This window comes from Salmo salar, chromosome ssa11, assembly GCF_905237065.1.
Source record: "Salmo salar chromosome ssa11, Ssal_v3.1, whole genome shotgun sequence".
Taxonomy (NCBI): domain Eukaryota; kingdom Metazoa; phylum Chordata; class Actinopteri; order Salmoniformes; family Salmonidae; genus Salmo; species Salmo salar.
Genome location: NC_059452.1, coordinates 38,623,944 through 38,649,180, shown reverse-complemented (window position 1 = coordinate 38,649,180; position 25,237 = coordinate 38,623,944). Strand labels below are relative to the sequence as shown.

The following is a 25,237-nucleotide window of genomic DNA, read 5'->3' as shown; positions in this document are numbered from 1 at the left end:
CTATTCTTCCTCTAGTCCTCAAGCTGCCGAAGGACAGTGAGCTCCCTCTATGGGGCACTAGGTTATGAAAATATAAACAGATTCCCTGTGTCAGGATTTCACTTGGACACTGGCACTGTGTTGACACATAGCAGATGAAGTTATGATAGGAAAAATAGATGTGCTTCAAGCCAAACCCTCTCTGCTACTGTAAATAAAACATGTATACACACACATATGCAAATGATGTCACGCACACAAACACACGAGCGGCCCTCCCAGGAGGCACGATCACACTCAGGCAGAGAATTCAGTGTCATAGAAAGCCAGTTTCTGACCCTACATCCCCGCCAGACAGATGAGGCAGCTGGACAGGGACGGGCAGCCGTCTGGCCCTCACAGCCCCTGGGGAACTGTGAGGAGGAGGCCCTCTCTCTTCTGGAGAGTGACCAGCTGAGCTGCTTTACTAGGTGTATGAGAACGCCGTCATGTCCTTAGGTCAGGGCTGTCTAAGCAGGATAAACAGTGGGCTTTGAACTACTGCTGAAGAAGGCCTTGTGGAGGAGCCAGCCCAGTAAGACAGTCTTTACACTGGTGTCATAAAAATCCTGGTTGACTGACAGTTGGGCTACATACAGTCCTAGTTCACCTCTTGACAAACCAAATCATTGTTGTTGAGGAAAATGTGTTTAATAATATATTTGGCTGCATTATGTTAAATAGGTACATTTGTACTGCGGAACATATAGTGCATTCAGAAAGTATTCAGACCCCTTGATGTTTTCCACATTTTGTTACGTTACAGCCTCATTCTTAAACGGATAAAAAAATAAAATACTCAATCTACACACAATACCCCATTATGACAAAGCGAACACAGGTTTTTAGAAATGTTTGCTAAATAATTTTAAATAAAAAACAGAAATACCTCCATATACATATACCTTATTTACATAAGTATTCAGACCCTTTGCTATGAGACTCAAAACTGAGCTCAGGTGCATCCTGTTTCCATTGATCATCCTTGAGATGTTTCTACAACTTGATTGGAGTCTACCTGGGGTAAATTCAATTGATTAGACAGGATTTGGAAAGGCACACATCTGTCTATATAAGGTCCCACACTTGACAATGCTGTAGCGTCATGCTGTGGGGATGTTTTTCAGTGGCAGGGACTGGGAGACTAGTCAGGATCGAGGGAAAGATGAACGGAGCAAAGTACAGAGAGATCCTTGATGAAAACCTGCTCCAGAGTGCTCAGGACCTCAGACTGGGGTGAAGGTTCGCCTTCCAACAGGACAACAGCCCTAAATATACAGCCAATACAAAGCAGGAGTGGCTTTGGGACAAATCTCTGAATGTCCTTGAGTGGCCCAGCCAGAGCCCGGACATCTCTGGAGAGACCTGAAAATAGCTGTGCAGCGACGCTCCCTATCCAACCTGACAGAGCTTGAGAGGATCTGCAGAGAAGAATGGGAGAAACTCCCCAAATACAGATGTGCCAAGCTTGTAGCATCATACCCAAGAATTGAGGCTGTAATTACTGCCAAAGGTGCTTCAACAAAGTACTGAGTAAATGGTCTGAAAACGTACATAAATGTGATATGTTTTTTTAATTTTTAATACATTTGCAAACATTTCTAAAAACCTGTTTTGAGGAGGAAAAACACCAATTTAATCCATTTTTGGAATAAGGCTATAACGTAACAAAATGTGGAAAAAGTTAAGGGATCTCAGTACTTCCTGAATGCACTGTATGCAGTCATATTTTCAGCAGCTGATGGTGGACTGGACATGTTATAGGTTTGATATTAAAGATATTTTGTGTATTTGCAGTTGACCCTGAAAACTTGTCACACAGATTGCAAAGCATTCCCAAAAATGCCAAACATCCCTCTTCCTCCCCACATCAATTGAAGAGTAGTGTAGAGTGTATACACTACCTATTCAGTTGTGAGCTTTGCCTTACTAAGTGCTTATAAATATTGAATGGCTAAATGGGAAATGTTAACATTTGTCCAATTGCCTTGTTGGCCCAATGAAATATTAATCAGCAAGAAAAGCTTTTGTTTTACCACAACAGTGAGAAAAGGTAAACCTGAAATGAATAACACTTTTTTGTATCCCTTTGTAGATGTTGAGCTTCTTTGATCCTTCTTGATCCCAATTTTCCATGTCTGTCAGGGATGATACATACAGCACACCCTGCATTGTGGGCCAGTCAATTATACATGTAGAGATTCTAAAAGTAGGGATCTCAGGTCTACAGTGGCAGAAGATGTCAAATCCAGGACAATTCAACTGATTTAAATGAATGGCCTCTACTTCAGGATGCTGGATTTCAGTTATTCACTGTAATCTGATGAGTTAGCTGGGTCAGAGATGATTTCTTCTGTCATCCCAAGAAATTAACTTAGTCCAAAATCATATCAAAGTGGAGCGTGAGAGCAACAACTCTCTCCTTCTCCTCCCTCTCTCCTCCCCTCCTCTACCACTAGCAGCTCCACAGAGGCACAGTTTACCTGCCTCCTCACGTGATGCTGTTCATACAGAGCAGGGTGCTGCTCCTGCCAACACACTGGAACCCCCAGATCACTATGCCTGGTACGTTTTCAACCTGCAGATCAACTATTCATGGATTTTCACATTTGACTCAAACATACCCTACAATTCAACCCAAATTAACTCAAAAATTGTCAGTCAAATTGAGGGACAAAATTCTTCATGATAAATACGCCTTTATTTAGAAAATATTACAAAATGATGCATGTACACAGATCAGTAGACTCAGTCACTCCTTTTTACGACTCGTCCTGTGGGACTTTGGTTGAGGGCACCAACATGATGTAGAGGCCAGAGCTGGAAAGAGAAAAACACCAAAACAAACAAAGGAGAAGGAGAAGACAGAAGACGTTGGGTTAAAAGGGTAATAGGACTCTCATAAAAGAAGAACAAACAACATTTATCCATTACATAATGTGTTTATCATGACTATTCCAACATCCTCACTTCCTGGATACGCTTGGTAACGTGGATTTTAATGATGTATGCGACTTCATAAAACCGTCGTCAAGTCTCGTCATTGGGCCCCCAGCGGACGGCTGCTGTCCAGTCAAACGGACAGAAGGTTGGCTGACCTGTTTCCAGGGTCATGGTTGCTATGACATCCAGTGACATGACAACACAGCAGAATGGACAGCTAGACAATAGGTTGCCCAGGCCTTGGTCTACGAGACAGATCTGCCTTGAACTTCCAACTTGTTTGAGTGTTTGCATTTACTCAACTTGCCACAGAATGGGGAATAAGGAATATTTGGAATCCAGGCAAAGCACCAGTAAACCTACAATCAATTTCAGTGCAAGGCATTTCATATTTCATCATGGCCATGGGCAAAGTCAAAAGGAGGCTGTGATTTCATAAAAGTGGCACAGATTTCTCTTTATACAGACCAGAGCATTCTACTAACTCTTTATACAGACCAGAGCATTAAACTAAGTCTTTATACAGACCATTATACTAACTCTTTATACAGACCAGAGCATTCTACGAACTCTTTATACAGACCATTATACTAACTCTTTATACAGACCATTATACTAACTCTTTATACAGACCATTATACTAACTCTTTATACAGACCATTATACTAACTCTTTATACAGACCATTATACTAACTCTTTATACAGACCATTATACTAACTCTTTATACAGACCATTATACTAACTCTTTATACAGACCATTATACTAACTCTTTATACAGACCATTATACTAACTCTAAAGGTTGAAATGAATGTGAGCCGGGTCGGGCGATGTTGCCCTCCTTACCTTTAAGCAGACACGACCTCGTATCAGGGCATAGGGAACTGGGCCGTAGCTCCTGGAGTCTGTGGAATTCCTAAGATTATCCCCTTCCAGCCACACGTGCCCTTTTGGAACCTAGACACACACCCACGGCATGACACACACCCACGGCATGACACACACCCACGGCATGACACGGGAAAGAAACACAACGATAGAAAATATTGAATTTTTTCCACGATGACTGCAACAGCCAGCTATACTGTAAACAACACCATTCCCTGACCTAGCTTTTAAACTTTGTTTACATGATGGAGTGAGACACTACAGAGCTAGCACCCTCCACCCAACATTATGTAAAGAGAGCCCACCTCAGCCGCCTCACCCCCTACCTTCCCTCACCCCAACTTAACATCACCCCCTGGTCTGTCCTCCTTTAACCCCAGACGGTCATAGGAGCAAGGGGTCATGGGTAACGGGGCAGAGGGATTTAGTGGGACTTCAAAAGGGGCCATTAGGCTGTTGGCTGAGATCTAACCCCCTCTTACCAAGGGAGATATAGAGAGGGGGGAGAGAGAGAGAGAAAGAGAGAGCGAGAGAGAGAGGCCAGGACTGAAGCTTTTCAGTCAGAATCGTCCACGGGTCTCCACTAGTGAGGCCCGAGCTGCCAGTGGGGCGGCCAATCGGAGCGAGCGCTAATCCACAGTGACACCAATTATGATTAATCTCATCACTTTACTAGAGTAATCTTGTCAAGGCCCTAATTAAGTTCCTCGTCCCTCCTATATGTGAAGACAGGATCAACAACACATTATATTGTCATAATGGGCATCACAATCTGCAACTCTATGTTTGTGTTGCCTAACTTTTAAATGGACAAAGTCTTGGGGAGAAAGGAGAGGGAGATGAAATCAGATGAGAATATTATCAGAACAGAGGGTGGGGGGGAGACGCAAACACTGATGTCTTGATTCCAATTGTGCGCGTCCATCGTATCGCAATCGTCCCAACATCCAGAATCATTATGCAGTATTAACCTATGCATTGTGTTGCGGTTCATATTCCATAGATGAGCTGACACTAATCGTGATGCAGTGACATATTGACCTAACACGAGGTAAACAACTCGGCCCCCGAGAACAACGACGACACAAACGAATGTCACTAAAAGAGTCATCTGAGAAGCATATGTCAGCCTGCTGCATTCCCACCATTACCCCTCAGTAGCATGGCAACATATGGCCGCTCCCAAGGACACGGGAACCAGAGAGGAACGCCGGCGCCATTTGTCATCTGCTGGACCATAAGCCCCTGCTATGCTCCAGCCTCAGCCTCCATCTTAGACGACTCACTGCCTTTGTCCTGTTCAGGAAGGTCAGAGGTGTGATATCATCAACACCACCCTGTCGGTAGGCACGCTCATCTATGTTTTAGGAGACACAAAAGGGGCGGCTGCTTGAACACAGGTTCAGGCTACATCTGGGTTCAAGTCTCCATAGAAACACATGACAATGTCGTTATTGAAAGTGCTTTTTAGTCTAGCAGAAGGTCTAATCTGAGTCCATTACACTGCCTCAAAGTTTAGCAAACACTTTAATACTAGGTAGGATACATTAGTGGTGGTCAACGTTTAGGGCCCATGGAGTGAAGGTTTGGAGGAACTCTACCTAACTAATCCAACATAAAGGTATAGGTCAACTCTATTCAGGATCTAGACTCCATTCTGTCCACTACTAACAAGGTCAATCAATTTAGATCCATCTGCTGCGGATCAATCAAGAGTGATCTACAAATACACAGACACACAAACACCAAAGCTCTGATTGATTCGGAGCGTCAAACTAATGACCCTGTAGAGAACATTCCACAGGCAGGGCATCGCAAAGTAACTTCTCTGAAATCTATAGTTAGATTTATTTACCACTAATGAACTGGTAATTCATTGGTTATTGTTAAAAGGCCTGTGAAAGCTGATCTGCCATGTGTGGCTCAGTTGGTAGAGCATGGTGCTGGCACCGACAGGGTTGTGGGTTCGATTCCATGGGCCACCCATACGTTTAAATGTATGCATGCATGACTGTAAGCCGCTTTGGATAAAAGCGTCTGCTAAATGCCATATATTATTATTCCAGTATATTATGATGTGGTGAAAGACAGAGGGTTTACACATCACCTTGCAGGTTAACACATGTCAGAAACGTACACTTTATTATGAATGAGAGGGTGTAAAGAGAGGTGAGACTATCATTTGTAGAAACGGATGTCTCTGACGTTCTCCTCTTGAACCCTAACTTAACCAGAGGGTAGAACAAACCTCCCCTTTCATTTTACCTGCACCGGATGTTCAAATGGATCCTTGTTATTACCTAGGGGTATGATACCTGGGTGTGGTTAGAGTGTTGGACTAGTAACCCAAAGGTTGCAAGATCGAATCCCCGAGCTGACAAGGTAAAAATCTGCCGTTCTGCCCCTGAACAAGGCAGTTAAACCACTGTTCCTAGGCCGTCATTGAAAATAAGAATTTGTTCTTAACTGACTTGCCTAGTTAAATAAATCAAAAATACTGGAGGTAGTGGAAGGAGGTAGACATGTTTAAATTCTGTCCCCGTCATAGTTGGTGGAACTCTTCTTCCCTGATTAAACACCTGCAAGCTCACCGCAGGCCATCGTAACCACAGCAGTCTCTGAAAACTCATTTATGGATCACACACCAGTGTTGAGTGAAGGTAGAGAGGAGGATGTCAAGGATAAGCACCTGCATGATTGACAGGCAGAGAAGCAAACACTCCTCATGAACTGTTTACCTACTTCTCCATGACACTAAGCCCTGAGTCTGACATGCCCTCTCCCAACTCCCTACACTGAGTCACCAGAACAGAATGAGAGTGCTCAGTCTAAGCATAATCAACAGGCATTGTTACTTTACACAACACACTTCCAGCCAGCCCAGTCATCCAGTCAGGCTGTGTGCCCAGCTAGGGTTTAGGGTTGAGTGGCGTATCTTAGCTCAGCCTGGCGGCTGTGTTGTGATGGGACTCTGTTCTGAGGGAGTGATGGAACCTGAGGGAGTGATGGAACCTGTTCTGTGGTTGGGTGGTTGAAGGGGTGGGGGCGAGGCTATGTGTACCTGTCAGAGACGTGTCAAGGTGGGAAAGCTGAGCTCACCTAGATAGTGAAGTCTGCCGTTCAACAGCCTGGTCTGGCCTCACCCTGCTCCGCTCATTAAGCTAACATGATAGAGGTACAGTGCTGTTTAACCTGTCTGGGCTAGGGGGCAGGATTTTCACGGCCGGATAAAAAAAACGTACCCGATTTAAACTGGTTACTACTCTTGCCCAGAAACGAGAATATGCATATTATTAGTAGATTTTGATAGAAAACACTGAAGTTTCTAAAACTGTTTGAATGGTGTCTGTGAGTATAACAGAACTCATATGGCAGGCAAAAACCTGAGAAAATTCCAAGCAGGAAGTGGCCTGTCTGAGAATTTGTAGTTCTTTTGATTCTCTATCGAAACTACAGCATCTGTGGGGTTACGTAGCACTTTCAAAGGCTTCCATTGGCTCTCTAAAGCCTTCAGAACGCGCCTTGAGGCGTCTCTCAGTAGCTCAGTTTCTCAGTGGCCTGCCTGGTGACAAAGAGATTGCATATGCGCGTTCACGCTGTTTTTTCTTTTCCTCTTTGAATGAATACACCATTGTACGGTTGGAATATTATCGCTATTTTACGAGAAAAATACCATAAAAATTGATTTTAAACAGCGCTTGACATGCTAAGTACGGTAATGGAACATTTAGAATTTTTTGGTCTCGAAATGCACTCGCGCATTACCCTTTGGATAGTGACCTGAACGCACGAACAAAACGGAGGTATTTGGACATAACTATGAATTATTTGGAACAAAAACAACATTTCTTGTGGAAGTAGCAGTCCTGGGAGTGCATTCTGACAAAGATCAACAAAGGTAATACAATTTTTCTAATACTAATTCTGAGTTTAGTGTGCCCCGAACTTGGCGGGTGTGAAAATAGCTAGCCGTGATGGCTGAGCTATGTACTCAGAATATTGCAAAATGTGCTTTCGCCGAAAAGCTGACATAGCGATTGCATAAAGGAGTTCTGTATCTATAATTCTTAAAATAATTGTTATGCATTTTGTCAACGTTTATGATGAGTAATTTAGTAAATTCACCGGAAGTTTTCGGTGGGAATACATTTTCTGAACATCACACGCCAATGTAAAAAGCTGTTTTTTGATATAAATATGAACTTGATTGAACAAAACATGCATGTATTGGATAACATAATGTCCTAGGAGTGTCATCTGATGAAGATCATCAAAGGTTAGTGCTTCATTTAGCTGTGTTTTGGGTTTTTGTGACATATATGCTTGCTTGGAAAATGGCTGTCTGATTATTTTTGGCTATGTACTCTCCTAACATAATCTAAATGTTTTGCTTTCGCTGTAAAGCCTTTTTGAAATCGGACAATGTGGTTAGATTAACAAGAGTCTTATCTTTAAAATGGTGTAAAATAGTCGTATGTTTGAAAAATTGAAATGATTGCATTTGAGGTTTTTATATTTCGCGCCACGCTGTTCCACTGGCTGTTGAATAGAGTGGGACGGTCATGTCCCACCTAGCCCAGAGAGGGTAAGGCCTCATCCTGCTCCGCTCATTAAGCTAACATGATTGAGGTAGAGTGCTGTTTAATGCCTCACCCTGCTCTGATCATTAGAATAAATCATTGAGGTACAGTGTTTTGTCTAACATGGAGGGAATAGCTTAAGACTCTGAAGGCTCTCTCTCTCACTCCCCCTCTGTCTCTCTCAAAGACACCCACCATCATATCATGGATCAAATGTCTTTGTTGTGACAATGCATCAGACATACTGTAGGAAAGACTCCTAAGAGGTGACAAGCCAATTTGTCCATCTCCTCATCATCAACGTGGGAGGAAAGAACCTGCCTGCCTGTCAGAAGAAAGAGGAGGTGAGGACAGGCTCTCATATAGTACACAAACAAAAACACACACGCCTAACGTCTAGGTGCACGGTGGGATGCCTTATGTCACACAACGCTTCTATTTCATTAACACCACAACCAACTGTGTTGACAGACATTTTGGTGTGTGTTTTCACGGGGGAAATCCTACAGAGATTGGTCTGGTCTTATTCATTGTTGACCCATGTCTTGCACTGAGACACATTTCAGAGGTACAGATCTGCCATCTTAATTTGACCAGTTTCTCACAGCAGGGAAATAATCCTGCAGTATCAGGAAATGTGAATTATTATGTGGATTATTATTATTATTATTATTATTATTATTATGGACATTTTTGTATGGGTTGATACATTTTACGTAAGGGTAAATCAAGTCTGATATTTTAAAGTGTGAATTACAAACATTAGAATACATTTTAAAACTTGAATACACAACATGTATGCATTTTCTGCGACAACAGAGTGATCCAATTAAGAGAGTACATCTGTAGGCTGAGACCTTTGACCAACACATGTGTAGAGATTAAACCTGTTCTGCAGTAACCAGTTCAATATAGCTTTACTGCCTGTGTGTAGAGATTAAACCTGTTCTGCAGTAACCAGTTCAATATAGCTTTACTGCCAGTGTGTAGAGATGAAACCTGTTCCCAGAGGAAAATTAGTTTCATTTCCTGGATGACACCAGCACATCCTGTGTGTGGTTACATTCCCCTATACCTCCACTGTTCATGTGAGAGTGTGTACACACACACACACACACACACACACACACACACACAGCACAAACACCTCAGCCCACCCATCAACCTGTCCACTCGGTTGGCACTAACTCTAACAGGCTTCAGAGAGATTGGTAGGCTGAGCGGTGGCTGAGGGCGGCGTGGCCGGGGGAGAGCAGTAATAAGAATGCAATGACAGTGGTTCCACAACAACCACGGCTCTGAGGAAATGCAGTCGCTGTCAAAGGATGATATTTGGACTGACGACACAAGATGGATGTGCATGGTCTAGAATGTAAACACCCAGAACACACTGGGATTGAGTTGAAGACACAGGGGTTTGGCTACTTATGAAGATGATTTACTGAAATGAGAGACTATCTGAAACACAACATGAAGTGTCTTGACAAGGCTTAATCATTCATCCAGAATGTATTGCTTTACTGGCTCATTTCAAGCCCTCGTCTGAAACTCTTCTCTAGGTTGTTGTTGTAAATGTGCTCTCAATACTCTTACCTGGTAAACTAAAGGTAGAATACTGTACATGTGGCTGAGAGTCCTGGAGAGTCCTGGGGCATGACTGCTGATGAATACTTACGTATTGGTGGGTCTTGAAGATATCCGAGGGGCCACTGGTACAGACTTTGTCTCCCTCCAAACCGATGACTCTTTTACAGACGTTCATATGTGGATCAAACGGACTCTTAGCGATGACTATATCACCACTGAAGACAGAGAAGACAGGATCCATGGGGTGTGATGTCATTGACAGACATTAGGGAGAACATCAAGGGGTTACGGTGCAAAAAGCCACCACTTAGGGTAAGCTACGTTTCGCTTTACCAACTTTGAGAATTTCAAATTGAAAACTAAAACTCACTTCTCGATTCTGCAGAGATGGCGACTCAAACGTTCTGAGAAGACAACGTCGTGGCTTGTGATGGTGGGCTCCATAGAAGGACCAGAGCACTGTGGGTAAATTCACAGACATTAACATTGAAGTTGTTACTCGGGAATTCACAGACCATGGCCAGAGAGGGAAAAGTATCCTACACACCGCAACAAACTCTCCGATGTACTCAAAGGCACAGTGGGCGATGCAGCCGTACTGGATGGTGTATCCCACGAAGCCCAGGGTCTTCCCCAGCGCACTGCGGAACATCTCACCACCTACACAAACACAACACACATCATTACAGCGCTTCATTCAGGGGACAGAGAGGTGAGGGGTGAGCTGTCACTGTAGCTAGTCTATTAGCAGCTCTAGGAGCAGTGTGCAGCGGAGACTAGTGTCACACTCCCTGGTGTTTCATTCTCAGGGGCTCTACAGCCTGTTGACACCACAGAACCAGCCTAACCTCTGACCCTGTGTGAGACCAATCGACACCTTGCAGGGGACGGACAAACATACCAGCCTAGCAGCTTCATACGAGCATCAGTCCCTAACACTGCCCTCCCTGCATCAGCCATGCTGACCAGGGTCTTCAGTACAGCTTCATACGAGCATCAGTCCCTAACACTGCCCTCCCTGCATCAGCCATGCTGACCAGGGTCTTCAGTACAGCTTCATACGAGCATCAGTCCCTAACACTGCCCTCCCTGCATCAGCCATGCTGACCAGGGTCTTCAGTACAGCTTCATACGAGCATCAGTCCCTAACACTGCCCTCCCTGCATCAGCCATGCTGACCAGGGTCTTCAGTACAGCTTCATACGAGCATCAGTCCCTAACACTGCCCTCCCTGCATCAGCCATGCTGACCAGGGTCTTCAGTACAGCTTCATACGAGCATCAGTCCCTAACACTGCCCTCCCTGCATCAGCCATGCTGACCAGGGTCTTCAGTACAGCTTCATACGAGCATCAGTCCCTAACACTGCCCTCCCTGCATCAGCCATGCTGACCAGGGTCTTCAGTACAGCTTCATACGAGCATCAGTCCCTAACACTGCCCTCCCTGCATCAGCCATGCTGACCAGGGTCTTCAGTACAGCTTCATACGAGCATCAGTCCCTAACACTGCCCTCCCTGCATCAGCCATGCTGACCAGGGTCTTCAGTACAGCTTCATACGAGCATCAGTCCCTAACACTGCCCTCTCTGCATCAGCCATGCTGACCAGGGTCTTCAGTACAGCTTCATACGAGCATCAGTCCCTAACACTGCCCTCCCTGCATCAGCCATGCTGACCAGGGTCTTCAGGACAGTTATCCAGTTCTGTGGGAGCCATGGAAATGGAGCGAGTAGTCTTTGTTGACTGCCACACACACACACACACACACACGGTAACAGATAACAGTGTGTCGTCTGAACAAACACTGCACTAACACTCAGGGTATTGACTTTTACTCAGAACGCAACCTGCCGGATGGGGGGAGAGTGACTCAATCTTTACACACACGGTCAACACACACACGCAAAAAAACTGAAATATCCTTTTTTTTCCCAACGTAAGGGACATTTCAAAGGAAACATCAACTGCATAATAAAAGGTATGGTAGAGATAATACATCTAATGTTTCCCCCCCCAAAATATAGCCTTGCTCTAGCCCTGGTGAGAATGACTTCCATATACACTACCATTCAACAGTTTGGGGTCACTTAGAAATGTCCTTGTTTTTGAAAGAAAAGCACAGATAGTCAACTAGTCTAAAGAAGGCCAGTTTTATTGCTTCTTTAATCAGAACAGTTTTCAGCTGTGCTAACATAATTGCAAAAGGGTTTTCTAATGATCAAATAGCCTTTAAAAATGATAAACTTGGATTAGCTAACACAACGTGCCATTGGAACACAGGAGTGATGGTTGCTGAAAATGGGCCTCTGTAGGCCTATGTAGATATTCCATAAAAAATCTGCCGTTTCCAGCTACAATAGTCAATTACAACATGAACAATGTCTACACTGTATTTCTGATCAATCTGATGTTATTTTAATGGACAAAATGTTTTGCTTTTCTTTCAAAAACAAGGACATTTCTAAGTGACCCCACACTTTTGAACGGTAGTGTTGATCCTGATGGAGGGATTACAAAGTAGGCTACACAGCCAGTAGACTATGTGTTCTGGGGAGGGTTTAGAGGTGTATCTGTTCTGGGGAGGGTTTAGAGGTGTACGTGTTCCGGGGAGGGTTTAGAGGTGTAGGCTACACAGCCAGTAGGTGTTCCGGGGAGGGTTTAGAGGTGTACGTGTTCTGGGGAGGGTTTAGAGGTGTACGTGTTCGGGGAGGGTTTAGAGGTGTACGTGTTCTGGGGAGGGTTTAGAGGTGTACGTGTTCTGGGGAGGGTTTAGAGGTGTACGTGTTCTGGGGAGGGTTTAGAGGTGTACGTGTTCGGGGAGGGTTTAGAGGTGTACGTGTTCCGGGGAGGGTTTAGAGGTGTACGTGTTCCGGGGAGGGTTTAGAGGTGTACGTGTTCCGGGGAGGGTTTAGAGGTGTACGTGTTCCGGGGAGGGTTTAGAGGTGTACGTGTTCCGGGGAGGGTTTAGAGGTGTACGTGTTCCGGGGAGGGTTTAGAGGTGTACGTGTTCTGGGGAGGGTTTAGAGGTGTACGTGTTCGGGGAGGGTTTAGAGGTGTACGTGTTCGGGGAGGGTTTAGAGGTGTACGTGTTCGGGGAGGGTTTAGAGGTGTACGTGTTCTGGGGAGGGTTTAGAGGTGTACGTGTTCCGGGGAGGGTTTAGAGGTGTACGTGTTCGGGGAGGGTTTAGAGGTGTATGTGTTCGGGGAGGGTTTAGAGGTGTACGTGTTCCGGGGAGGGTTTAGAGGTGTACGTGTTCCGGGGAGGGTTTAGAGGTGTACGTGTTCCGGGGAGGGTTTAGAGGTGTACGTGTTCCGGGGAGGGTTTAGAGGTGTACGTGTTCCGGGGAGGGTTTAGAGGTGTACGTGTTCCGGGGAGGGTTTAGAGGTGTACGTGTTCGGGGAGGGTTTAGAGGTGTACGTGTTCGGGGAGGGTTTAGAGGTGTACGTGTTCCGGGGAGGGTTTAGAGGTGTACGTGTTCCGGGGAGGGTTTAGAGGTGTACGTGTTCCGGGGAGGGTTTAGAGGTGTACGTGTTCCGGGGAGGGTTTAGAGGTGTACGTGTTCCGGGGAGGGTTTAGAGGTGTACGTGTTCCGGGGAGGGTTTAGAGGTGTACGTGTTCCGGGGAGGGTTTAGAGGTGTACGTGTTCCGGGGAGGGTTTAGAGGTGTACGTGTTCGGGGAGGGTTTAGAGGTGTACGTGTTCCGGGAGGGTTTAGAGGTGTACGTGTTCCGGGGAGGGTTTAGAGGTGTACGTGTTCCGGGAGGGTTTAGAGGTGTACGTGTTCCGGGGAGGGTTTAGAGGTGTACGTGTTCCGGGGAGGGTTTAGAGGTGTACGTGTTCCGGGGAGGGTTTAGAGGTGTACGTGTTCCGGGGAGGGTTTAGAGGTGTACGTGTTCCGGGGAGGGTTTAGAGGTGTACGTGTTCCGGGGAGGGTTTAGAGGTGTACGTGTTCCGGGGAGGGTTTAGAGGTGTACGTGTTCCGGGGGAGGGTTTAGAGGTGTACGTGTTCGGGGAGGGTTTAGAGGTGTACGTGTTCCGGGGAGGGTTTAGAGGTGTACGTGTTCCGGGGAGGGTTTAGAGGTGTACGTGTTCCGGGGAGGGTTTAGAGGTGTACGTGTTCCGGGGAGGGTTTAGAGGTGTACGTGTTCCGGGGAGGGTTTAGAGGTGTACGTGTTCCGGGGAGGGTTTAGAGGTGTACGTGTTCGGGGAGGGTTTAGAGGTGTACGTGTTCGGGGAGGGTTTAGAGGTGTACGTGTTCCGGGGAGGGTTTAGAGGTGTACGTGTTCCGGGGAGGGTTTAGAGGTGTACGTGTTCCGGGAGGGTTTAGAGGTGTACGTGTTCCGGGGAGGGTTTAGAGGTGTACGTGTTCTGGGGAGGGTTTAGAGGTGTACGTGTTCCGGGGAGGGTTTAGAGGTGTACGTGTTCGGGGAGGGTTTAGAGGTGTACGTGTTCCGGGGAGGGTTTAGAGGTGTACGTGTTCTGGGGAGGGTTTAGAGGTGTACGTGTTCGGGGAGGGTTTAGAGGTGTACGTGTTCCGGGGAGGGTTTAGAGGTGTACGTGTTCCGGGGAGGGTTTAGAGGTGTATGTGTTCCGGGGAGGGTTTAGAGGTGTACGTGTTCGGGGAGGGTTTAGAGGTGTACGTGTTCGGGGAGGGTTTAGAGGTGTACGTGTTCTGGGGAGGGTTTAGAGGTGTACGTGTTCCGGGGAGGGTTTAGAGGTGTACGTGTTCTGGGGAGGGTTTAGAGGTGTACGTGTTCTGGGGAGGGTTTAGAGGTGTACGTGTTCTGGGGAGGGTTTAGAGGTGTACGTGTTCTGGGGAGGGTTTAGAGGTGTACGTGTTCTGGGGAGGGTTTAGAGGTGTACGTGTTCTGGGGAGGGTTTAGAGGTGTATGTGTTCTGGGGAGGGTTTAGAGGTGTAGGCTACATTATAGAGCATATCACACCTGCCTATATTCAGACACCATACTTTTGGTTTAGGACTCTGTCCTGCAAGACCACCACAGGGTAATGAATTCCTCTCTTTCTCTCTATTCATCCCTCTTTCTCTCCATGTCTCACATCCCACCCATAGCATTATTAACCAAAGCTAGCAGAGCAGAAACCAAAGCCCCAAACCCTCAGAGCTCTGGGAATGACTTCCCAAAGATGGACACGGATTAGACCCCCGCGTCCTGTACCCCATCCCTCCCTCTGTCCCCCACAATCCCCAGGTCCCCAACAGACCGAGTGTCAGGTGGCTCTCCCTGCGCCCGCGAGAGGCGTTACCCCTAATCCCATTACTCTGTCCTTTCAACACACACACACACACACACACACACACACACACACACACACACACAAAACACAACAACACACACACACACACACACACACACACACACACACACACACACACACACACACGATACTCTTCTCTCACCTCTCACCCAAAATACAAACTGAATCCATATCCTGTTGCTGATATCGCTCCACCCCATCCACCTTTCATGCCTACTGCCTATACCCCTGCTGCCTATACCCCGACATCCTGCTCATATACCCCTGCCTCTATCCCTACATCCTGCTCATATACCCCTGCCTCTATCCCTACATCCTGCTCATATACCCCTGCCTCTATCCCTACATCCTGCTCATATACCCCTGTCTCTATCCCTACATCCTGCTCATATACCCCTGCCTCTATCCCTACATCCTGCTCATATACCCCTGCCTCTATCCCTACATCCTGCTCATATACCCCTGCCTCTATCCCTACATCCTGCTCATATACCCCTGCCTCTATCCCTACATCCTGCTCATATACCCCTGCCTCTATCCCTACATCCTGCTCATATACCCCTGCCTCTATCCCTACATCCTGCTCATATACCCCTGCCTCTATCCCTACATCCTGCTCATATACCCCTGCCTCTATCCCTACATCCTGCTCATATACCCCTGCCTCTATCCCTACATCCTGCTCATATACCCCTGCCTCTATCCCTACATCCTGCTCATATACCCCTGCCTCTATCCCTACATCCTGCTAATGCCCCATCCCTCCACCCTGACATGTCTTTACCTCTACACTAGGAGTCCTGGAATAATCTGTGGTGAATGTGTGTGACTGTCTCTCGATGTGTGTCACTGTGAAAATATGCTCTTATTGGAGGAAAGAGAAAAGGTTCTGACGAACAGCAGTGAACCCAGTTGTGTGAACTTCTCTGATCATAGCAGCCTCCTGGTCCTACAGGTCAGCCCAGTCCCACTAGGAACCTAGAGTAGAACTGAATCCTACAGGTCAGTCCAGTCCTACTAGGATCCTAGAGTAGAACTGAATCCTACAGGTCAGCCCAGTCCCACTAGGAACCTAGAGTAGAACTGAATCCTACAGGTCAGTCCAGTCCTACTAGGATCCTAGAGTAGAACTGAATCCTACAGGTCAGTCCAGTCCTACTAGGATCCTAGAGTAGAACTGAATCCTACAGGTCAGCCCAGTCCCACTAGGAACCTAGAGTAGAACTGAATCCTACAGGTCAGCCCAGTCCCACTAGGAACCTAGAGTAGAACTGAATCCCACAGGTCAGTCCAGTCCTACTAGGATCCTAGAGTAGAACTGAATCCTACAGGTCAGTCCAGTCCTACTAGGAACCTAGAGTAGAACTGAATCCTACAGGTCAGCCCAGTCCCACTAGGATCCTAGAGTAGAACTGAATCCTACAGGTCAGCCCAGTCCCACTAGGATCCTAGAGTAGAACTGAATCCTACAGGTCAGTCCAGTCCTACTAGGATCCTAGAGTAGAACTGAATCCTACAGGTCAGTCCAGTCCTACTAGGAACCTAGAGTAGAACTGAATCCTACAGGTCAGCCCAGTCCCACTAGGATCCTAGAGTAGAACTGAATCCTACAGGTCAGCCCAGTCCCACTAGGAACCTAGAGTAGAACTGAATCCCACAGGTCAGCCCAGTCCCACTAGGATCCTAGAGTAGAACTGAATCCTACAGGTCAGCCCAGTCCCACTAGGAACCTAGAGTAGAACTGAATCCCACAGGTCAGCCCAGTCCTACTAGGATCCTAGAGTAGAACTGAATCCTACAGGTCAGTCCAGTCCTACTAGGATCCTAGAGTAGAACTGAATCCTACAGGTCAGCCCAGTCCCACTAGGATCCTAGAGTAGAACTGAATCCTACAGGTCAGCCCAGTCCCACTAGGATCCTAGAGTAGAACTGAATCCTACAGGTCAGTCCAGTCCTACTAGGATCCTAGAGTAGAACTGAATCCTACAGGTCAGCCCAGTCCCACTAGGAACCTAGAGTAGAACTGAATCCTACAGGTCAGTCCAGTCCTACTAGGATCCTAGAGTAGAACTGAATCCTACAGGTCAGTCCAGTCCTACTAGGATCCTAGAGTAGAACTGAATCCTACAGGTCAGTCCAGTCCTACTAGGAACCTAGAGTAGAACTGAATCCTACAGGTCAGCCCAGTCCCACTAGGATCCTAGAGTAGAACTGAATCCTACAGGTCAGCCCAGTCCCACTAGGAACCTAGAGTAGAACTGAATCCTACAGGTCAGCCCAGTCCTACTAGGATCCTAGAGTAGAACTGAATCCTACAGGTCAGCCCAGTCCCACTAGGATCCTAGAGTAGAACTGAATCCTACAGGTCAGCCCAGTCCCACTAGGATCCTAGAGTAGAACTGAATCCTACAGGTCAGTCCAGTCCTACTAGGAACCTAGAGTAGAACTGAATCCTACAGGTCAGTCCAGTCCTACTAGGATCCTAGAGTAGAACTGAATCCTACAGGTCAGCCCAGTCCCACTAGGATCCTAGAGTAGAACTGAATCCCACAGGTCAGTCCAGTCTTACTAGGATCCTAGAGTAGAACTGAATCCTACAGGTCAGCCCAGTCCCACTAGGATCCTAGAGTAGAACTGAATCCCACAGGTCAGCCCAGTCCCACTAGGAACCTAGAGTAGAACTGAATCCTACAGGTCAGCCCAGTCCCACTAGGAACCTAGAGTAGAACTGAATCCTACAGGTCAGCCCAGTCCCACTAGGATCCTAGAGTAGAACTGAATCCTACAGGTCAGCCCAGTCCCACTAGGATCCTAGAGTAGAACTGAATCCTACAGGTCAGCCCAGTCCCACTAGGAACCTAGAGTAGAACTGAATCCCACAGGTCAGCCCAGTCCCACTAGGAACCTAGAGTAGAACTGAATCCTACAGGTCAGCCCAGTCCCACTAGGAACCTAGAGTAGAACTGAATCCTACAGGTCAGCCCAGTCCCACTAGGAACCTAGAGTAGAACTGAATCCCACCACCACAGACTAAATCAAGGGCCTTTACCGAGGGCCCTCTGAACACCTATCATGGAGTATCAAGGATCAGAGAACATTTAGGACTATCACAACCACTCAACATCACACAGCTATATCCCTACAGTATCCCAAAACCAGTGTACAATCCCCTATATCCTTCATTATCTCTCAATTTCATCCCTCCATTCCGCTGTGCATTCATCATAGGTAGGGATTAGGGTCTTAACATAATAAGATCACACAGCCAGTGACTGATATCAAGAGAGAGGCCACATGCAGCCACCTGGTTTTATCTGGCAGCCTCTGTCACCCATGGGGTGTGTGTGTTACATTACACAAGGAACTCAAATTGGGATTGAGAATGAGTTGGGACACACCACCAGAGACATCTGATAGGATCTGTACCCCCCGATACCCCTGGCTGTGGGTCTAGGACAAACCCCACTAGGCTATCTCCTCCATAATACCCTGCCTGTGTCTTTGGGGTAGCTGTTGACATTCAGCTGGAAATTAAACACCAAGTCTCTGTTTGTTAATCCAGGATTACACACCAAACATGTTCCTGGAAACACAATGAGTGGTATCTGCATCTGAGTGGAACCATCTGTGTCAGCCGTCTCCTACAGTCACAGGCTCCCAGAGCCGCCGGCCTCATACAGTCACATGGCTCCCAGAGCCGCCGGCCTCCTACAGTCACATGGCTCCTAGAGCCGCCGGCCTCCTACAGTCACATGGCTCCTAGAGCCGCCGGCCTCCTACAGTCACATGGCTCCCAGAGCCGCCGGCCTCCTACAGTCACAGGCTCCCAGAGCCGCCGGCCTCCTACAGTCATAGGCTCCCAGAGCCGCGGCCTCCTACAGTCACATGGCTCCCAGAGCCGCCGGCCTCCTACAGTCACCCGCCGGCCTCCTACAGTCACATGGCTCCCAGAGCCGCCGGCCTTCTACAGTCACCCGCCGGCCTCCTACAGTCACATGGCTCCCAGAGCCGCCGGCCTCCTACAGTCAGACCCGCCGGCCTCCTACAGTCACATGGCTCCCAGAGCCGCCGGCCTCCTACAGGCTCCCAGAGCCGCCGGCCTCCTACAGGCTCCCAGAGCCGCCGGCCTCCTACAGTCACAGGCTCCCAGAGCCGCCGGCCTCCTACAGTCACATGGCTCCCAGAGCCGCCGGCATCCTACAGTCACATGGCTCCCAGAGCCGCCGGCCTCCTACAGTCACATGGCTCCCAGAGCCGCCGGCCTCCTACAGTCACATGGCTCCCAGAGCCGCCGGCCTTCTACAGTCACCCACCGGCCTCCTACAGTCACATGGCTCCCAGAGCCGCCGGCCTCCTACAGTCACCCGCCGGCCTCCTACAGTCACATGGCTCCCAGAGCCGCCGGCCTTCTACAGTTACCCGCTGGCCTCCTACAGTCACATGGCTCCCAGAGCCGCCGGCCTCCTACAGGCTCCCAGAGCCGCCGGCCTCCTACAGGCTCCCAGAGCCGCCGGCCTCCTACAGGCTCCCAGAGCCGCCGGCCTCCTACAGGCTCCCAGAGCCGCCGGCCTCCTACAGGCTCCCAGAGCCGCCGGCCTCCTACAGTCGTCACCCGCCGGCCTCCTACAGTCACAGGCTCCCAGCGACAGCGGTCGCGCAACTACAGGGGATCCCAAATCCACCAGTCAATAGAAAAGCCCCATTGGGTGTCTTTTACCTCTATGATCACTGCCTGGGGGTCAACATTCAGACAATAGTTCAGGAATCACAAGCAGCTGAATTTACATTCAACTTAATTACATTGGATACAAGTGTCAACATGGAGCACAGTTCGATACTGAAAACATTCATACAACCAAAACTAGGCCTAAATAGGCCTAGACCAAGGCCTATATCATCATTACCAGTCAGTAAGAAAGGGGCTTCTAACAGAGAGAATAGGGATAACAGAACCAGCTGGCTGAAGCTCCATTTACATGTTGTGTCATTTAGCAGATGTTCTTAACCAGAGCGACTTACAGTAGTGAGTACATAATACATTTACCTACTGGTCCCCCGTGGGAATCCAACCCACAACCCTGTCGTTGCAAGCGCCATGTTCTACCAACTGATCCACACGGGACTGCAGTAGGTTCATTACATTTAAATTTTAGTCATTTAGCAGATGCTCTTATCCAGAGCGACTTACAGTAGTGAATGCATACATTTCATACATTCTTTTTTATTTCTTCCCGTTCTGGTCCCCCGTGGGAATCGAACCCACAACCCTGGCGTTGCAAACACCATGCTCTACCAACTGAGCCACACGGGACCCATTGGAATCACTGCCCCTGGTCTCCAAAAGTTATTTTATATTAAAGTCTGTAACGTCTATGTTTTAAATGTATGTCAATTGTAAAGTATTTTTGTCTGCAATGTATTTTTCGTTAGGCCTATGTGCCAGACCCCAGGAAGACTAGCTGTCTCTAATGGGAATCTAATAAAATCAGAGAAAAAGGTTTCACTCTACGAAGGCAGTCATTATCAAACATGACCAGTCTATTACAGGCACAAAGGGAGTCCCAATTCAAACAGCCTACAAGGCCCTTGCTCTCTTTACAAGCCTACATTAGGAAAACATGGGCTGAAAGAGGGCTGGGCCACTGGAGGGCTAAGAGGCTTACAGACCCCATGTCAGAGATGGTGCTTCTCCCTGTGGACCCCAGATGGGGAGGGAATGAATCCCACCTCTGATGTCCCCTCTCTGGGCAGCAGAAGGCAGCGGAAGGGTGGGTGCTAAAGCTCGATTTGATCTTAATGTGAGTTTTAAAGGGGGACTGACCAGGGATCTGTGTGCAACTATCAGCCCAATCAGAGGTAATCCTACTGATTTAGACACAGACACCTGTCTGGGACCGAGAGTGACAGATGCAAAACAAATCACAAGTCACAGCCTTACAATGTAGCCATCTAGTCCCCCCTCTCCCCTGTTCCTGAACACAGAGATGATTGAACAGACTGATCTGCACATTGCTCTTTTCATTGTTGCTAGCAGCAACCCAGCCGCCAAACAGCTGAGCAGGGTGCCTATTTGAGGAGTCGGAGGCTTAGAGCCAGCAATCAATGGGTCAGCCCAGAGCAAATAACAGTCTAGTGATATGAATACGACTGCTTTGAATTGAAACGGACGTGTCTGGGGCTGCTGGGCCCATGTCCCCATACAATGACACGGAATAGAATACTAGTGACTAATCTTTATTGTATTGGCCGCTGGCTGGTGTGTGCGGTGCTGGGCCGGTGTTGAGAGAGTGGACTGATCTTATCAGGGTCTTGTATTGCTTTCACAATTAGGTCGGTGTTCATGCCAATGACTCAGACACCTCAACAGACTAGAACTAGTCATTATAAATGTTTCACTCGGCATCTGTTGGAAATTCAAAGAAAGCCAAAAATATATACATTTTGAAAAAACTGCTATTGGAAAAAAGTCGTTAAATACAACGTCCTGAAGAAAAACCCTAGCCCCACTAATTGTCCATGTACCCGAAGACCATTACTTTCCTTTCAATGCTACTCAAACAAACATGGAGTACATTGATGGAGATCTGACTTCCCCTCTAGTCACAGCCATTCTATTCCCTCTCCCAGTGACACACAGCTAGCGCTATAGCGGAATAAGACTGGAGAAACCAGAACAATATACAGCGGAAGAGGCTGACATGTTATGACTGCCTGCATTATATGGCACAATCAGATACACTGATGGATAAAACTGATATAATATAAATAATACACAGGGACGGATGACATTCAAAATGGAGGGAAAGAGATGTTATTTTAGAAATCCTGGCGGTCATGTTGATACAACTGCCACACATTGACCTGTAAGGCCACATACAGTAGGCCCCGGGGTTCAATTGGGAATTTAGACGTGGTGGAATTATTCACTTTAAAAATGGGTTGATTTAGGCCTCCCGAGTGGCGCAGCGGTCTAAGGCAATGCATCGCAGTGCTAGAGGAGTCACTCCAGACACGGGTTCGATTCCGGGCTGTATCACAACCGGCCGTGATCAGGAGTCCCATAGGACAATTTGCCCAGTGTCGTCCGGGTTAGGGGAGGGTTTGGCCGGAGGGGGGGGCTTTACTTGGCTCATCGTGCTCTAGCGACTACTTATGGCGGGCCGGGCGCCTACAGGCTGACCTCGGTCGTCAGTTGAACTGTGTTTCCTCCAACACATTGGTGCGGTTTGCGGGCGGGTGTTAAGAAGCGCAGTTTGGCAGGTCATGTTTCGGAGGACGCATGACTCTACCGTCGCCTCCCGAGCCCTTTGGGGAGTTGCAGCGATGAGACAAGATAAAAAGGGGGTAAAAATAAAATAATAAGGGGTGATTTTCCCACTGACACTGTCCTCTCCTACAATTCAATTGTGACGAAACTTGACACTATATCCTAACCCCTGGTAATACCCTTATTATTATACATTAAACAGTGAATTATTATATCGTTTTCATTTTTAGATGTCTCTTAGATCCTGCTTACCTCTTGTGGGTCTTGCACAATGCCCTGTGTTGTCAGTAGAAGGTCTGACTATATTCCCCGGGTCTCCTGTCAGCCCATGTTTACCTCAAAGCGCTGTCACAACAACAGGACTGCCTCTGCTAAGAGCATTTTGTAAAGTGAGCAGTTGGGCCATCACTTCTAGCCTAGAGCATATCAGCATCCTTACTGAGCTGTAAGTCTCAGCTCCCTATGAGAGGCATGCCTCTTCTCTTGCAGTGCTCATAGAGCTCTCTGGAGTAGGATGAAGTTTCCCATAGACACTGGTCTACAGTTTTACGTTTTCCCTCCTAATGGGTATGGTTACAATTTGGGAAGGTTAGCTGATCCCAGATCGGTGTCTAAGGACAAATTCTACCAGGAGCTACTGTACCTCTGTTTTATAGTATTGGGTCTGTGTGACAGGGAAAGTTAGCTGAGACTCAGTCTGTGTTCCCTCTGCAAGGGGTCAGACCCTGACCGGAGATGACTGGAGTCACAGTATGAGAGAGACAGAGGTTAACAAAGAGTAGTCTCCATCAGCTCCTTGTTTTGACAACACTGAGTCTAATTAGGAAAGTAGCTTGAGAGACAAAGACAAAGGCTAATTTGAAGACTAATGTCAATCCCCAAAACTTCAGCTCAAACTGTGGCCGACTGGATACATATAGCCACTCCTCCCAACCCCACCCCTGTCATGCTAGATTTAACCCTTTCCACCCACCCCACACCTGCTCAGCAAATGAGTGTCTAGTCACAGGCATGATTTTTTATGTCACGTAGAATAGTAAATTGTGTCAGTTCTACAAATTAGGCTGCATTTATGTGTAGACATTGCACCCCACTAATTAAGTCCTGGCGTCGCCATGGTTCTGCCCCAAGGTCACATGACCAGAAACGAATCTCATTTGCTGGCTGATGTGGCCCTCTGCTTGCTGTCTACTACAGTATCTTTAAGTAGTAAAGTGGTTGTGAACATGATAAACATAATGTCCAATAGTTCAAATAATCACTTTAAGATTAATAAATGGGGGTATAAGGAAGGTTGTGATGTTACACATGCATGTATTTAACTTCATGTAATTTTAGGTTCTTGACCAAATGGCTGTCAGTGAGGGTAACCTGGCAAAGGTTACCCTCACTGGGGGAAATTTTTAAAAATAATAAAATAAAATAAAAAAAGACTAAACTTTACTAGCTTATGTATCACAAAATACTAGTTGGCATGAGGTCTGAAAGGGGGGACTTTTGGTTTGAGGCTTTGAGCAGCCTCTTTAAAATATAGCCAAGATGAAAGATTGATGAAAGACGACAAAAGAGATTCTTTCTGATGATTAGAACAACATGATTGCAACATGCATTTGGCTGATTTCATAACACATATGATAAAACATAGATCTAAATCTTTGTTAGGCTAGATCAGGACTCTCCAACCCTGTTCCTGGAGCTACCCTCCTGTAGGTTTTTGTTTCAACCCCAGTTGCAACTAACCTGGTTTATTAAGCAGCCAATTATTAGAATCAGTTGCGCTAAATTAGGGTTGGAGCGGAAACCTACAGGACGTAGTTCTCCCGATACAGGGTTGGAGAGCCCTGGGCTATATGCAATATTTATGCACATAAAATATTATTGATCTATAAAAGCCTACGTTTGAAGGTCATAGCCTGCTACTTTCTAGTCTAGAATAGTCTACATGTGTGTCATTTGAAAGTTAAGTGTGTACCCACATTGCAGACCGATGACCGTATTCCCTAGAATGCAAATGAGCTGGCAGGCTGGGATATTTTATTTCAAATACATTAGTGTAACCCTAATCTAAAGATAAACAAAGCTGTAATCGTTTTGTACGGTTGAAGACTGGGCAAAACAAACAGAACCCCATCTACATGTTCGAGTTTCCTAACCAGCAGTTTGTTGTAAATCAGAGTTATGTCTTTATTTCACAGAATCGCAGCTTCCTATTCTGCAAAATACGTTCACTAAATGTTAATAGACATTTAAAACATGTATTTGTCTTATTGGATAATCAACTCACCGCTATCCAGCGCCGACAGCTACAGAAGCTGCCCTCACCCAGACACGCTATCTTACAACCGCTTCTGTGATTGGTAGCGACTGAGCAATCCCAGCTCTGATTGGGTTGATGTAATTCAAAACATCAACGTTCGTCACCACCGGGAAAAAAAAGCATGGCGGCCCCCAAGATGAGCATGGGTAAACCTACCGCGGACCGTTTACCGTGCAATACCACCAGTTTTCAGAAGAAATCACGAAGCAAACTAGTTTCAATACCTGGCACAAGACCTTCGATTCAAAATGGGCAACTTATTGTTTCGACTGGTGTCACATCTCTCGACTACGTGATTGGTCAGTCTGCCACGAATGTGTTGACAGCTAGCTAACGCGAGTTGTTTTGCTATTTCTGAT

The 25,237-nt window shown here is 47.0% G+C and overlaps 2 protein-coding genes across 3 annotated transcripts in view; one reads left to right on the top strand and one right to left on the bottom strand.

Annotated features, from left to right (window-relative positions):
* Window positions 1-2,700: 2,700 nt before the first annotated feature.
* On the bottom strand, window positions 2,701-24,988 carry LOC106562586 (mitochondrial inner membrane protease subunit 1). The gene is made up of 6 exons (XM_014127536.2): window positions 24,846-24,988; window positions 10,565-10,677; window positions 10,388-10,476; window positions 10,106-10,232; window positions 3,809-3,919; window positions 2,701-2,838 (listed from the first exon to the last, which is right to left on the bottom strand). The coding sequence occupies exons 2-6, from the start codon at window positions 10,667-10,669 to the stop codon at window positions 2,767-2,769; spliced, it is 504 nt and encodes a 167-aa protein (XP_013983011.1). The 5' UTR covers window positions 10,670-10,677; window positions 24,846-24,988; the 3' UTR covers window positions 2,701-2,766.
* Window positions 24,988-25,237, top strand: part of LOC106562585 (elongator complex protein 4) — a 202,193-nt gene continuing 201,943 nt past the window's right edge. Inside the window, exon 1 of one of the 2 annotated variants that reach the window (XM_045689524.1) lies at window positions 24,988-25,024. In XM_045689524.1, coding sequence (XP_045545480.1) covers window positions 25,000-25,024 — 25 coding nt within the window. In that variant the 5' untranslated portion in view covers window positions 24,988-24,999. Of the gene's footprint in view, window positions 25,178-25,237 lie in introns of both variants that reach the window. The other variant, XM_045689523.1, reaches the window with a different exon arrangement.

Bases quoted from the DNA above. Each gene is read 5' to 3' on its own strand.
- LOC106562586 (XM_014127536.2), bottom strand. From the start codon at position 10,669: ATGTTCCGCAGTGCGCTGGGGAAGACCCTGGGCTTCGTGGGATACACC. The intron at 10,477-10,564 runs GTGTGTAGGATA...ATTTACCCACAG, and splicing joins ACATCGGAGAGTTTGTTGCG to TGCTCTGGTCCTTCTATGGA. The intron at 3,920-10,105 runs GTAAGTATTCAT...GTGTGTGTCTAG, and splicing joins TCTTCAAGACCCACCAATAC to GTTCCAAAAGGGCACGTGTG.